The following is a 15,346-nucleotide window of genomic DNA, read 5'->3' on the forward strand; positions in this document are numbered from 1 at the left end:
TTCACAGCACTTCTACTTAGTCTTCTTACTTCTGTAAAAACAAATTAATATTGGGGCTCCTGGGTGGCTCCGGCTCAGGCCATGATCCCAGGGTGGTGGGATCAAGCCCCACATCAGGAAGCCTGCTTGAGATTCTCTCTTTCTCTTTTTCTGCCCCTCTCCCCCCTCCACACTCATGCTCTTTCTCTCTCTCTCTCTCAAATAAAAAATTAATATTGAATAGATTAAAAAAATAACATTTACAGAATACATGTAAAGTCTAGAGTTGGGATACAAGCAACTCTCCTGTGGGATACAAGCAACTCTCCTGTGGTCCCCACCAACTATAAGAACATTGCTATTTTCCATGCCTCTGTGTCCCTCTCAAATCTATCCTATTCTTCTCCTCTGGGAGGTAACCATTTTCCTGAAATTGATTTATGTTCTGCATATGTGTTCACATTGTTTAGTTTTGTGTGTTTTTGAACTTTATATATATAAACTTTATATGTACATACATATAAATATAGAATCATACAGTTTATATTCTTTTGTGACATTCTTTTTTCATCTAAAATTATGTTGACGTTCCATATTGGTATCAGTCAGAGTTCTGTAGGACAGAAGAACCAATAGGCATATACATTAAGGAGATTGATCATGAGGAAATGGCTCATGTGATTAGGGAGGTACAGAAATCCCACCATTCACTGTCACTAGTTTGGAGACATTGTAGCATAATTGCAGTCAGAGGTCACAGACTTGAGAGCCAGGGGAACTGATGGTATAAACCCCAGTACATGGGCAAAAGAAGACTATGTCCCCGTCCAGTAGACAGGCAGAAAGAAAAAGGGATGAATCCATCTTCCTCTGCCTTTTGCTCTATTTAGGTTCTCAAGGCCTAACCCACCCACACTGAGGCCCACCCATATTGGAGTGGACAATCAACTTTACTAAATTCACTGGTTCAAATGTTAATTTCACAGACACATCCGGAAATAAATGTTTAACCTGGGCACCCTGTGGCCCAGTCAAGCTGTCATATAAAAATAACTCTCACAATGTTGTTGACTTTAGCTGTATTTTTCATTTTTCATTTTTACTTTTCTATCATTTTCATTTTATGAATACGAAAAATTTATCTATACATTTTAATACTGAAAGACATTTTGATAATTCCTCCTTCTCTCTGCCAGTTACAGACAGTGCTGTAATGGAGAGTCCTAAATATGATCCTGGTATGCATGCATGAGAGTTACTGTATAGATTATAAAAGTAAGAATATGTATCTTCAACTTTACTATATAATGCCATATAACATCAAATCCTCTTCCAAAGTGATTGTATCAACTTATATTTCCACTAGCAATGTATTAATCATTCTATTTATTTCACATTGTCAAGCTAATTTTTGTTGATCTGGTACATGTGAAATGACAGCTTAGCAATCAAATAGGACCTCAGCCCTACAGAATTCTGCTACAACCATGTGAGCTCGGAAGAGGACTCAGCTTCAGCATGAAATGCAACCCGGCTGTCACCATGACTATACGTCGTAAGACTCATGAGCAGAGGTCCCATAGATATCTGTCTGTATCCTGACCCGCAGAAACTGAGATGAATGCATGATGTTTTAAGCCACTAAGTTAAATTGTGTTAAATTGTTACACAGCAACAGATAACGAATATGTTATTGGATCCATGGAGAAGGAAATTAAATTCAAATATGCTAAGTAGTTCTGCTATGAACAGAATTGATGTAATCTATGAAGAGTCTGATAGCTGGGGGGTTTTTTTTGCTTAAAAAATTTTTTGCTGAAGGGCTTAGATTAGCCTCGCTGGGTTAGGTGCTCATTCCTTGACTGATTGATCTATGGCTAGGAAAGCAGGATTTATCAAAAAATGACAGCTCCCACTAAAACCCCATGGCTTGAGGAGACACTTCCCAGGAAATTTCATAGTTAAAACAATAGAATTCTATCATGCTAATGAAATAGGAAAAGCCAATTAGAAAAGACAAAAGTATGTCTAAAAGGAGATTACGTTTTCATCATTGAAGATAACATGATTATATAAAATCATTTGAAAATTAGTAAGAGCAGTAGCTACATGCAGCATGATGATTAATATAAAAATCAAAATAAAATTTTAGTTTTTTATATTAGTAGACATGATAAAATAAAATGGAAGATCCATTGGTAGTAGGAACAAAAGAGAGTTTACCAATAAATAAATCAAAATGGAAATCTATAGGAACAATATGGCACTAATTTAACTTGAGACATTCTTGTACTTGATTGACTGTCATGAAGGGTAATATATCCATTTCATTCTAACTAAATGCTTCTGTCATGAGAGAAAATATTTGATGGCTAATTGACACTAAGGTTACTGGATTAATAGGATCTTTCTTTTTTTAAAAATTTTTTAGGGGCGCCTGGGTGGCTCAGTCAGTTGAGCATCCGGCTTTCAGGTTTGTGGGTTTGAGCCCCGCGTTGGGCTTTGTGCTGACAGCTCAGAGCCTGGAGCCTGTCTTTGGATTCTGTATCTCCCTCTCTCTCTGACCCTCCCCTGCTCTCTCTCTCTCTCTCCCTCAAAAATAAATAAAACATAAAAAAAAAATTTTACGTGTATTTATTTTTAAGATACAGAGAGAGATAAACCACAAGTGGGAGAGGGGCAGAAGAGAAAGAGACACAAAACTGGAAGCAGGGTCCAGGCTCTGAGCTGTCAGCACAGAGCCCGATGCAGGGCTTGAACACATGAACTATGAGATCATGACCAGAGCTGAAGTCGGACAATTACCCAGGCACCCCAACAGGATCTTCTTTCTTACCAGTACCTACATTTTACTCAGTGATTCTCAAAATTTAGTGTGCCTAAGAACTACCTGGGAATGTTTCTTGGAATGCTTATTATAAGACACCACCCTAAAGAAATTCCAAATCAGTACCTCTGAGTAGAACCTGTTCACCTGCATTTTAAGTTGGAAAAACATTGCTTCAGCCCAAAGGAAAGAATCTCAGGTGGTGGCACCTCACTTCTGATCTGGAGATCAGTAGAAGAGAGATTCTCAGGAGTGAACACCTATCTGGCAATCCTCAAATAACATTAAAGTAATTGGGTATTGTGTAGGTTTACTTGTGACTCTTAAGACTGTTTATACCCAGGGGAATACATCTGCACCTGGTATTTATATGAGATTATATGCGAGGAGTCATAAGAGACAAGTAAGAGAGGCAAGGGGGTTCTTTAGCATAATCTCCAAGAACTGCAGACATCCAGGCATTATGATGGAGAATATGTTTATTTCATTGTTTGGCAATGGATGGCTAGCTACCAATGAACCAGAGCAGAAGATCAGAACGGAAACCATGACACCCACCCCACCATAAGTTTGGGTTTCCTCCAAAACCATTTCCCCTCTGTATGTGGATGCAATGAGCTGGAGAGAGGATATAAGTAGATTTCAGGAAGCTACCTCCACACTCTAGAACCTGAGGTGACCATTCCTGAACTGCTTGCCTCTTCTGCCTTTGGTCAGACCTACCTTCAGCTCCATGGGAGGCTTTGAGGGTCATCTGTACCCAGGGCTGTGCCTCTTCTTCTATGGACTTTATCATACACAACTGGTCTCCAGGGCCTTGATATGCAACCGCCCTGTCCAGTATCTGCCACGCCATCCTTGGAGCAAAGGAAGATGGGCAAGGCTGCGACAAATATACTATATTGGGCTGGTGAAGATATTAAGTGCCTGCATTTTAGTAGCCCACGAGCTGCATAACATACATGGACAGTTTGTACTTATCAGCAAGATATATCATCAGAGAAACTTTTTGTACCGCAAACAGTGGCAGCATCTCACTCTATATATGACCTTCTTCCTGAGTGGGTGTGTAGATGTGGTAAGCCAGAATGTGCTGCGCCAGAGGTGTGCTGCTCTGGAGCAAGGTGCCCAAGCCCTGGGCATGTTTCTGTTTCTGCCTCTGATGGTGTCTCACATGCAGGACTCAGAAGGTGTGGAGCTGCAGTCTCATATCCTGCTCACTCAGGCCATATTCCTGTTGGCCTTGGTGGCGATCGCAGAGCTGTGGGCCCCTGATGTGCTGCAACTCTGGGTGATGAAGGCCTTTTTTTATATGATGACAGGCTCTTGGCTGATTCAGATAGGTTTTATGCTGTACAAACCAATTTCTGGCTATCAATGGATGGATGATGACAAAAACAACATTATATTTGTTACCACCTTCTTCTGCTGGCATGTAGCTTCCATTGCCATTTTGATGATCTGGGTCTATGGCTTCTCTTTTTTGTGGTATTGTTACATTTTTTCACAGTCTGAACCTGGATAAGCCAGGAATGGTTCCTGTCACCTGCACATTCGGGAATACCTGGAAGAGAAGTTGTGGGAAGTGCAGGGGTCAGCGAGAAAGATGACTGAGGCAACAGACTCTGTTGGGATGGGCATACCCCTCACCCCTTCTGACTAAGACCCCTTAGTCTTATTTGCTGAGCAGGATGTGGAGGCAAGGCAAATGAAACACAAGAGGCATGTCACTCTGACCTTCACTCTCATCTTCGCAATTATTTCCCCCACCTCTCCTGACTCTCCTCAACTCCAACCAAGGCATTCTGCTTGGCTTGCTCCTATCTGTACTCTTCACATCCCTCCCAGGAGAGCATGAAAATAAATGTACTATATCCTGCCTTTGGGTCTTTATAAATCTCCTCACCCACCCCAGAGAATACTGACCTCTAGTTACATTAGCACATCATAATAATTTACTCATAATAACCACCTTCTTACCCTTTTTTTTCTGGATCTCTTCAATACCCATACTAAATCTAAACTATTATTTTAACTATAAAGAACTTGGGAAACTATTGTTGAATTCTTTCTTCAGATTATGATTTATCTAAGAGATCCTTTATTTTCAGCTTTATTAAGATATACTTAATATAAAAACAATCATGCATATTTAATGTATGCATTTTGATAAGCCTGGACATATGTGATGCCATGGTAACACCACCACAATCCTTGAAGGCAATTTCTTCTGCAGAGTCTAGCAGAACAGAGTAACACCTTGCACAGAGTGAGGGCTCAGAAGGACTCAGGTGCTTCCAGAATTTATCGATCAGTCTCCCTGAGTGTAAAGTCTGTTAGGTTCTTCTCCCTGGGTAGATCAGCGATCAGCCCATTGCTCTGTACACACCTCAAAGGGTTAAAAACTGGCTTAAGATAGCCAGACATTTAGCTATGTCACATAATGCTATATCAGGGTGTCAAGGGAGGTGGAATTCTGAGTAGTAAAGTTAAATTATTGGCAACTTGGAAAAGAATGTCTTCATACCACCTGTTATGCTTCTTTCCTTGCCATCCCCAGGATATGGAGAATCTGTCAAGCTTCCCTTACTCTTGGTCATGCCTATAATATCCAGGCTTAGGACAGAGTGAGGCTGGGGCAGGGGTTCCAGGGGTTCATCATCCTTCTAGTTCCCCCTTTTCTTCTGGTTCCTAAGAGAACTAGACATACCCATCTTTTTTTTGGCTCTGGCCTTACTCTTCCTTGTTAATTTTCCTGCTCAAATGTTAAAGTGTAGCAGGGATGAATTATTGTCTGGTTATGAAGTTTCTCTACCCTATGGTTTGGGGGGCTTCTGAGCATCCTGAGTTGTTGCAAAGGGCGGGGGTGCTTCCCAGTGTCGTTTTGATGGGAGTCAGCAATGTCTCCGAATGTGGGATGGCAGGCATGTGACCAGCAGGTGGCTTTCCATGGAAGGCTTACATCTTGCACCAGTAGGATATTTGATCAGGTAACAATGCTACTCTCCATTGGAGATAAGCAGTGGTCCATGGGGTGGAATAAAATATTTATCAGGCATTAGTTCAGCTTCTGTGCTTCTTCTTGGTTCTGGTGACCAGTGGAGCTCTGCAGTTTTCTCTGTAGGTTCTGCCCTGTTTCCAGTTGTCACCTCTGGGTCCCATCCCCTTGTCTCTCCCCCACAACTTGGGTATTTTTCAGGCCTTACCTAGCCTTGCAGCCCTTCCTTCCCAACGCATAGTTGAACCTCCTCTAGTGTCCTGAGCTTGGGAAGGTAGGGAATCTGTTTTTCCTCTATACTCTTTCCTAGTGATATGGGAAAATTCTATTTTCTACTTCTCTCAGGCCTCCTATTTTTGTACTAAGGGCATATTTAGGATATTTTTAACCTAAAAATTGGTTCTTCTTGTTTGCAATTACAGCACAACCTCATCTTGAGGCAATGTCTTTCATTAATTGGGGGGAAAGTTATTGTAAATAACTCTTTTACCAAAAAAAGCTCAAATATTAATATTTTAAGATATTATCTCTCTGCAAAGATAAAAGTTGAAGAGATATCAAAGTCACCTGTCGACAGATCTGTCCGTTTCTGAGTACTTTTTTTGAGGTCCTATTAGACACTGATGAACTAATGTCTGGTAATTAATGCCTCCAAATATTATTATGTCTCACAATATGTACTTTTGAGGTAAAATAATAAATATTAGCAGGGTCCTACAAAGCCACAAAAGATTATTACTGAGGCCTAATATAATGGTGGAATAGACAGGTCTGATGTTTGGATGAAAGGATCTTTCTGTATTCCTCACATCATAGTAGGTATGAGCACTCTGATGTGATCCTAATCACTTTGGAATGTAAGACCAACTGAAGATAAATTTATTTATTTGTTTGTTTAATTTGTTTTTATTTTTTAAAATATAATTTGTTGTCAAATTGGTTTCCATACAACACCCAATGCTCATCTCAACAAGTGCCCTCCTCAATGCCTATCACCCACTTTCCCTTCTCCCCCAACCCCCATCAACCCTCAGTTTGTTCTCAGTATTTAAGAGTCTCTTACGGTTTGCCTCCCTCCCTCTCTGTAACTTGTTTCCCCCTTCCCCTCTCCCATTATCTGTGTCTCCCTCTTTCTCTGCTCCTCCCCCACTCACCCTCTGTCTCTCTCTCTCAAAAATAAACAACTGAAGATAAATTTAGACAAACAAACAAACAACTAACCCAGAGCTCTATAGTGAAAGGTGTAATCTTAACCACCATCCACCAGAGGGCATCATCTTTAAATGAGCCTGGAAAGGCAATTGCTCCCCATTCAGTATTTATAAATTTAAAAGAAGTGAAGGGATGAAGAGAAGGGCAGAAAAACACATAAGCAAGTGTCTGTCCAGGCACCTAGTTACGTAATGAAGATCTGTTTGTTTCTTATTAACCTCTCTCTATATATATATGTGTGTATATATATACACCTTACGTGTGTGTGTGTGTGTATCTCAAAACAAAACAGTGTCACAATGCCCTTTGAGTTGAAATGGATTTTTATAAACTTTATAAAAATAATCAAAATTCTCTTGTTTAGCTCATATTAGATATGCAATAAATGATTAGCAAGTGAGTAAATAAAGTATGTAGTAGAGGTATAGCATAGATGAAATGTTGGTTTAACTCTGATCTGGGTTTGGATGGATAAGTAGGAGTTTGTTAGAGGAGTTCAAGGCAGGAATTCTGAGGTCTTGTATGTTTCTGTGCTCAGATGCCAAAGCCCTGGTTGTTAATACCTCCAGTAGTCAAGCTCTTCAAGCTGTGGGGAAGATGGTGAGGCAGTGATCAGGAGTAGAGTATATTCACACAGCTTCATTGAAGACAAGTCCCAGAGCACACTGTCTTAAGGAATGTATCAGTGGGTTGAATCATTCTGATACCCACACTGCCATAGCTGCTATTATGATATTTGCATAAACTTTGTCATTGGTGGTGAGCACCACCTCCCATTTACGTCAAAGCTCATTTTGAACTAGAGCATCTTCTTTCAGCATTTTTGGTCATTCCCACTGTGCCACTACTGCCGACACCCCACCATTGAACATTGGTTGTCATAGGCACCATCACGTGTAGTTTCTCATTGCCTTTCAGATTTTGAGTCATGCCTCCAAGATGAAAAGTTCTGTCATGTCCTTGCTGCCAGGGCAGGAAGATTCACCCAAATAAGACAAGTGGTCAGAAACTGAGTGACCAATATAAAACAGCATAAAACCATATTAAATCCACCCCACTCAGCGTTCAAGACCCTCTTTGTGCTAATTTACAGGTATCCTAGGACATTGCAAAGAACGATCTAAATGTGGTCAGTCAGACCCAAAGCCTGGACTACCCTCAAATCAGTTATGTATCCTTGAAGTGAACAAGATCTTAATCTTAAAACCCATTTAAGGCAATAAAAAGTGAGCAACAAAATATAATTTCCATATCAAAATATTCTAAACATTTATCTTACCACAAGTTGTTCTCTGTGAACAAACTCATGCTCCAACTTGCAATAACATTTTAAACCTTAGTAAACTGGAAATATTCCAGAAAATTTGTATGTTTCCTTTCTTTTCATTTATGATTGTTTTCATTTCTAGAACTGTTTCCATGTAGACAAAAAAAGGTTTCTGCTCTTTTCCTTGAACTGGTCATGATAGCACATAAGTGGGCCTGGCCCAGTTTACAGTTGAAAGATATACCATCTTGAGAAGAGTTCAAATGAATGACAAATATAACTTCTTTCCCATATTGCCTCTTGCCTCCTTTGTCTTTTCTGAAGTGACTGGTCTAGAAGAATGGGGGACTAATCTAGATTAGAAATTTTGGGGTCAAAATTAGTCACAGAAAATTTCCAGTTGTTGCCTATGCCCTGATTTGATGAAACATTAGATGGCTTTGTTTCAATCTGCTGATAAGTTACTAGGTACACAGGATAACTTTTTCTAAGTAACTCCTTCCCATCTAGGTACTATCTACTTCTTTTATAACATCTGCAGGAAATAAGTCTAATTAGACATGTAAGGACACACATAAGAAGTAGTAGAAGGAATTATACAGAAAAATAGATCCTTGTGAGGAAGTCCAAGGGGCTTATTTTTAAGTCCATTCAAATGCATTTTTCATGTGAAAAGTAGGCTCAATTTACTAGCATATTTGAAACAACATGGGCTCATGAATCAAAATGGCAGAGTAAAATCTCAGTGTCTCACTCAACTATCTTTCAGTAAAAAGGAGGTAATAATCTCTATTTTCTGAGGGTAAGAATTAAATGAAAACAAAGTATAAACACCTAGTCTAACTTCTTCCTCATGGAAAACATTCAACTAATGTTTATTCTATGCCTTTAAAAGCCAATGGATTATAAAGTAACCCATAGCCAACTAGAGGAGAAACTATTTGGGAAGAAGGAAAGGGGATGGAAACACACTTGGATATTAGGTTGAATTTGCCAGCTTATCTGGAAGATACGTCATTAAACATACACTGAGTAGCTGTTAAATTTCTAGAAGGATATTAGATTCAAAAGACACATTAGAAATAAACAAGGAGCACCTGGATGACTCAGTCAGTTAAGTGTCTGACTTAGGCTCAGGTCATGATCTCATGGTTTGTGAGTTTGAGCCCTGCGTCAGGCTCTGTGCTGACAGCTCAGAGCCTAGAGCCTACTTCAGATTCTGTTTCTCCCTCTCTCTGCCTCTCCCCTGCTCTCACTGGTGTGTGTGTGTGTGTGTGTGTGTGTGTGTGTGTGCGTGTGTGTGTGTCTCAAAAATAAACACTAAAAAGAATTTTAAAAAAGAAAGAGATTAACATGGGGCACCTGGGTGGCTCAGTCAGTTAAATGTCCAACTCTTGATTTTGGCTGAGGTCATGATTTCATGGTTTGTGAGATCCAGCCCCTCATTGGGCTCTGTGCTGACAGCTCAGAGCCTGGAGCCTGCTTCAGATTCTGTGTCTCCCTCTCTCTCTGACCCTCCCCTGCTCACGCTGTCTCTCTCTCTCAGAAATAAATAAAACATTTTAAAAAATTAAAAAAAAAAAGAAAGAAATTAACATGGGGTGCTGGGTGGCTCAGTCAGTTAAATGTCCAACTCTTGATTTTGGCTGAGGTCATGATTTCATGGTTTGTGAGATCAAGCACCTCATTGGGCTCTGTGCTGACAGTGCAGAGCCTGCCTGGGATTTTCTCTCCCTCTCTTTCTGCACCTCCCCCAGTCTTTCTCTCTCACAAAATAAATAAATAAACATTAACAACAATAACAACAACAAAGAAATGAACAGATTCTTGCTTATCCGAGCCATAAAGTCAAGTGAAGGAGACAGAGCTGAAACTCAGGATCTATAACTCGACAACAACTTATAACAAAATAGTATGGACTAAAAGTCCAACTACAGGAAGAGTCTGGTACATTCCAGGAGATTCAGGAGACCAGGTAACAAAGAGTTATCTTCAGATTGAGTACCCAGAGATAAAAGAGCAGGCACTTCCTGATAGAATCTGGAACCACTTAGAGAAGGTGTCACTGTGTGTTCACATAGTGTGGAGTTCTATTGTCTGGGGACTAATTCTGTCTCCTTACTAATCACAGTGGCAGGGAAAGCATGGCAACATGGGCAGTGCTGGTGAGTCTCTAAGAGGGATGTCTCTGAGACTTTAACCCCCCTTAGATAAGGCAAACCACCCACCTTTCCAGTCTTAACAGATCTGTCATTCAGGGATACCACCTGTGGCCTTTATGTTATTAATGCCCTTCGCTTTCCTTTTCTCTTCCTTTTCTCCCCAGCTCCCATCCCTACAATATGCCAACCGATATTTGAGGATAGGACAGAGCCCCATTCATAAGACAACTAAGGCAACTAAGAAGTAGGAAGAAAAATGCAGTTTGGGCCATCATGTGTCATGTCTCTTTCAGGGAGAAGGCTAGCATGAAGTTTGGGGTTATCCAATTATTTCTTTTGTTCCCAAGTTAGTAGTAGTATTGTATGGAATGAATGTTGAAGGCCTTCCCAAATTATTAGGAAGTTTCAAGGCAAAACAGGTAAGAAGGGGAATATATGGAAAGCCTTGTTTCTATACCCCACTAAGACAGTCTTGTTAATGGCAAACCCTGTCATAGTCAAGCCAACAGTGAGTGTAGCTATGGAACACAATAATTTGGGAAATTTCTGCCAAACTCCTCTTTGCTGCATTCAGATTGTCTCAATAATCTTATTAAGAAATCCATGCCAGGCTCTATCAATGATGAACAAACAACTGAACAAAAGCACGAAAGACTAAAGATCTCTTAGAAGAACAATTCATTTAACTTTTATAGAACTTAGACATTATGCAAGCACTTTTAGTGCCTAGGGGAAGAGAGATGAAAAGACATCTTCCTCCTCTCATAGGGCTTAGTCTACTGAGAAAGACAGATATATCAATAAATGAAAACAACTTGTTAATTATAATAATGGGAGATGTAAATAATGGTGCGGGGAGGTAGTGGTTGATTTTTACTATTGTGGTAGATTTTACCATGGTTTGTTCACCAAGATTATATGTAAACTGGTTCTTGATGGATGACTAGCAATTTGCAAAGCAGACTGGTTGAGAGGACATTTCAGGTGATGGGAATATGGGAACAAAAATATGAAGATTGAAAGTGAGAGGGCATAGCATGTGCAGGAAGGCACAATATTTTGACTGGCAAATAGAAGGCAGCATGGTATGGTGTGGTAGGAGATGGTACTGGCAGACAACCCAAAAGCCAGATATGGTGAAGTCTTATAGTCTCTAGGACATCGAGTAGTCTTTGAAGGGCTTTAACAACAACAACATCAGAAGATTATGGTGCCAGTGTGTGGAAAGTGCTTGGAAAGGAAACAGGGAGATTATTATAAGAAACTGATGCCATAAAGTCAAGGTGGGAGATGATGGGAGCCTGAAATAAGACAGTGCCTATTGAGTTAGAGAGGAAAGGATAGATTTTAGAAATATGTAGGAAGAGAGACAACATAGCATGGTCATCCATTGCCTGTGGGAGTGTTTAAGAGGGAGAGAAATGGAGCAAAGGAGTAATCAAAGATGATTTTCAGGGGGCGCCCGGGTGGCTCAGTTAGTTAAGCGTCTGACTCTTGATTTTGGCTCAGGTCATGATCTCATGGTTCAAGCCCCACATCCAGCTCCGTGCTGACTGTGCAAAGCCTACTTGGGATTCTCTCTCTCTCCCTCTCTCTATGTCCCTTCCCTGCTCACATGCTCTTCTCTCTCTTAAAATAAATAAATAAGCTCTATTTTTTTTAAAAGATGATTTTCAGATTTCTGGGTGCCTGGGTGGCTCAGTCAGTTAAGTGTATGGCTTTGGCTCAGGTCATGATCTTACAGTCTGTGAGTTCAAGCTCCACATCAGGCTCTGTGCTGACAGTTCAGAGCCTGGAGCCTGATTCAGATTCTGTGTTTCCCTCTCTCTGCCCTTCCCCTGCTCATGCTCTCTCTCTCTCTCTCAAAAAGATGATGTTCAGGTTCTGATTTAGACATTTGGATGAGTGGTGGTTCTAGTAACAGAGATTAGGAATAAAGTAAAAAGCAAAATGATCAGATCAGTTTTGAAAATGTTGAGATTGAAGTTCTGATGGATGTCCGTGGAGAGATGTCCTATAGCTCATTGGATATTTAGAACTAGAGCCAAGGAAAGAAGTTTAGCCTGAAAACCTAGATTTTGGATTATCTATGTGGAATAGATGATATGGATCAGAGAATGCATCTAAAAAGAACAGAGACCTCTCTAGCAAAAGGCAAGAACTGATATCAATTCTGTTACAAGAATATTTGATTGTCTGGGTTCCTATTTCTATTTCTATTACACAAAGACAATAACCACCAAGTGTCGTCAGGAAAAGTAATTGAGGGGATTGTTTAGTTTTCTTATTATCATAACTGCATTCTAGCAATTGTGAATGGCGCTGACTATTCCCACCAGACAATTAACTAGACCAAGAGATGGGACTGATATAGTGTATATGTTGCTCATTTTATACATCTTTTATTGTAAACTTTGAGTTTGATGGGGAAATGCTGAACATTGGTAAAACAATTGAATTATTCATTAGTTGAATATTGTGAGTTAAAGAACACAGAGAGTGAGTTAGAGCAACCTTAGAGGAGTTCACCTATGGTATCTATGCTTGCTTTGTGATATTCAACATTCGTTTCCTCAGATTGACTTAGGCAGCACAATGATCAAGCCTGAGAGGAGTAATAAATACTTTGCATGACCAAATCAGTATTCAGAAAAGCTCTTGGGGGGCCCAAATCAACAAGTTGAAATTCAACTGGAATAAATGTGAATTCCTGCCCTTAGTTTCCAAAAATGACTGCATAAATAAAGGATGATGGAGTTAATAGTGTAATTTGAGAGCACCCAAAGTGAATCTCAGTTTTGGCCACACTAATAGAACATACGATATGGGCAAAGTTATCTAATGCTCTTCCCTGGAAAGCATGCAGAGTGCTTGGGCTTTAAGTGCCACTTTAGCCACAGAGAGAGGACCCAGACAGAAAGGAGGCCATGTGAGGAATCGCTAAAGAATTGCTTAGTGATAGACTAACCAGAGAGGGGTCAGAGGTAAACAGAAGGTTGTGATGTTTTTATGAATATGGAAGCATTGTCCCCTTTAAGAGGACTTAGATGAATTCTCTTGAGCTTCAGAGGGCAGAATTTCTACAAATGGAAAAAGATAAAAGAAGGCGATTTACAGTAGGAAAATCTCCCTACTCATTTCATCTCTTCATAAATGGAATGGGTAGCCCTCAGACGCTGTGAGCTCTCCACCGCTGGGAGTATTTAAGCAGAGTGATATTGCAGAGAAGAGTCCTGGAGAGAGGGAAAAATCAAGTTAGATGACCCTAAAGGTCATCAAATGCTGAGGTTTGGTCATGTGACATGATCCATTCCCTTGTTTCGTTTTCTCATCCTGAATGCAACCCTGGTTCATGAGGTGGTTTTTTTTTTCTCCCCATATAGAGATAATCAGTTCTACAAACCTTATAATTCTGCTAGAAGATGAAATTTTTGCCGATTTTTTCAACACATTTCTTTCTCTCCCAGTAAGTATTCCCAGAATTAAATTCAAATGTTTCAGCAACAGCTGAATAGTGATTCTCACTGAGGTGAGTGCCTTTAAAAAAAAATAATAAACTTCTTACTAACTCAAAAACTGTTTAGCTTGAGCAAATAAATATAACCAGAATCTCCTTTAAAATCTCTAGGAGTTTCCCATTATTGATAAATCCCAAGTCCTCAGCTTCCTTAAGTGCCTTTGTGTATCTACAGTTATTTCCCATCACACCCTCTGGTACCCAGTGCTGCAGTGACAGCAACTGTACCCTCATAGGGCTGGCATTCTTTCACCTCTGCACCCCTTCTTGGCTGTGTTGTTGGTTTTTATAATTCCACCTACCAAAGTCTTAACCGTTTCTCAAATCTCTGCTTAAATCCTGTTCTTAAGAAATTTCTATCTTCTCCTAATCAGAAATTATTTTTTCCTGCTTCTGTGCCCCTTGGCACTTTGCAACCCTCTTGTGTTTTGTGTGTGTGTGTGTGTGTGTGTGTGTGTGTCTTCCACTGAATGAGAGACTGTGAAAACCTGTAGGACAGGGACCATGGATTATTCATTCTGCTCTGCTCCCCTCACCAGGTGTTTGGCACAGAGCAATTGTTGAGCTGCTGACTGAAACCAAATATGTATTTTCTCTACCTTTGCAAATAAAATAAATCTCAAATGTCAGAATATTATTAGAGCCAAACGTAGACGAATCCCACATCCTTTTAGGTTTAAGTTTTTGGTTATATTTTAAGGTTGGTGCTTTATAAATTGTGGCTCAGTGTATCCTTTCCCATGGAATACCACTTATTTAAAAGAGGTGAAAGTCATACAACTGGGAAAAAGCCACTTTGTACTATCACTACCCCACAAACATTTATTGGGTAGTTACTTTGTGCCATTCAGTGGGCTCAGTACTGGGGGTGCAAATATTAATGATGCTATCACTGTACTCAAGAAATTCCTCGTCTAATGTGAGAGAGCAATATTTAAGGTGAGTGCAAAAAGGGTTGTGTGTGACATGATAGGAGTGTCTAGTAGGCCCTGGAGTACACGTGAATCAGAAGGAGACACCATTTCTACCTGGTAGGTCAGGAAAGGCTTCAAAGAATAGATGACACAAGCCAAGTCTTTAAAGGAGACAATGTAGCTGACAATTGGCTGGGGAAGAAAATAGGGAGGGAAATGTGGATAAAGAGGTAGGAGGAAAAGACTGGGGGGTCGAGTATTAAGAAACAGAGGACTTACTGACAGAACAGAGTGAGTAAAGGCACCAAGGAAAATAATCCTACGGTACTTGGGGAGAAACTCTAAGCAACTAAGGCTGAAGAAAAAGTTGTGAGAGGAAGACACAGAAAGAGATAAAACTTCAAGACGGGCTAAGCCAGGCCTCTGAGAGCAGGTGGGCCATGCTTAGGAGTTTGGAAATCATTCTGAGG

The 15,346-nt window shown here is 40.2% G+C and overlaps 2 protein-coding genes across 2 annotated transcripts in view; both read left to right on the top strand.

Moving 5' to 3' along the window:
• The first annotated feature begins 3,539 nt into the window (after positions 1–3,539).
• On the top strand, positions 3,540–4,331 carry LOC144230950 (transmembrane epididymal protein 1-like). The gene has a single exon (XM_077763359.1). It carries the CDS (start codon positions 3,540–3,542, stop codon positions 4,329–4,331), a length of 792 nt encoding a protein of 263 aa, XP_077619485.1.
• Positions 4,332–10,435: 6,104 nt separating this feature from the next.
• The window catches only part of RGSL1 (regulator of G protein signaling like 1), a 120,024-nt gene continuing 115,113 nt past the window's right edge, over positions 10,436–15,346 (top strand). The window contains exons 1-2 of the mRNA XM_077763360.1: positions 10,436–10,448; positions 13,829–13,911. Of these exons, the coding sequence (XP_077619486.1) occupies positions 10,436–10,448; positions 13,829–13,911 (96 nt within the window). The remainder of the gene's footprint in view (positions 10,449–13,828; positions 13,912–15,346) is intronic.

The sequence above is a fragment of the Crocuta crocuta genome, unplaced genomic scaffold (genome assembly GCF_008692635.1).
Source record: "Crocuta crocuta isolate KB4526 unplaced genomic scaffold, BGI_CrCroc_1.0 scaffold3, whole genome shotgun sequence".
NCBI lineage: Eukaryota > Metazoa > Chordata > Mammalia > Carnivora > Hyaenidae > Crocuta > Crocuta crocuta.

Coding starts and splice junctions, on each gene's coding strand:
- LOC144230950 (XM_077763359.1), top strand. CDS start 3,540: ATGGGAGGCTTTGAGGGTCATCTGTACCCAGGGCTGTGCCTCTTCTTC.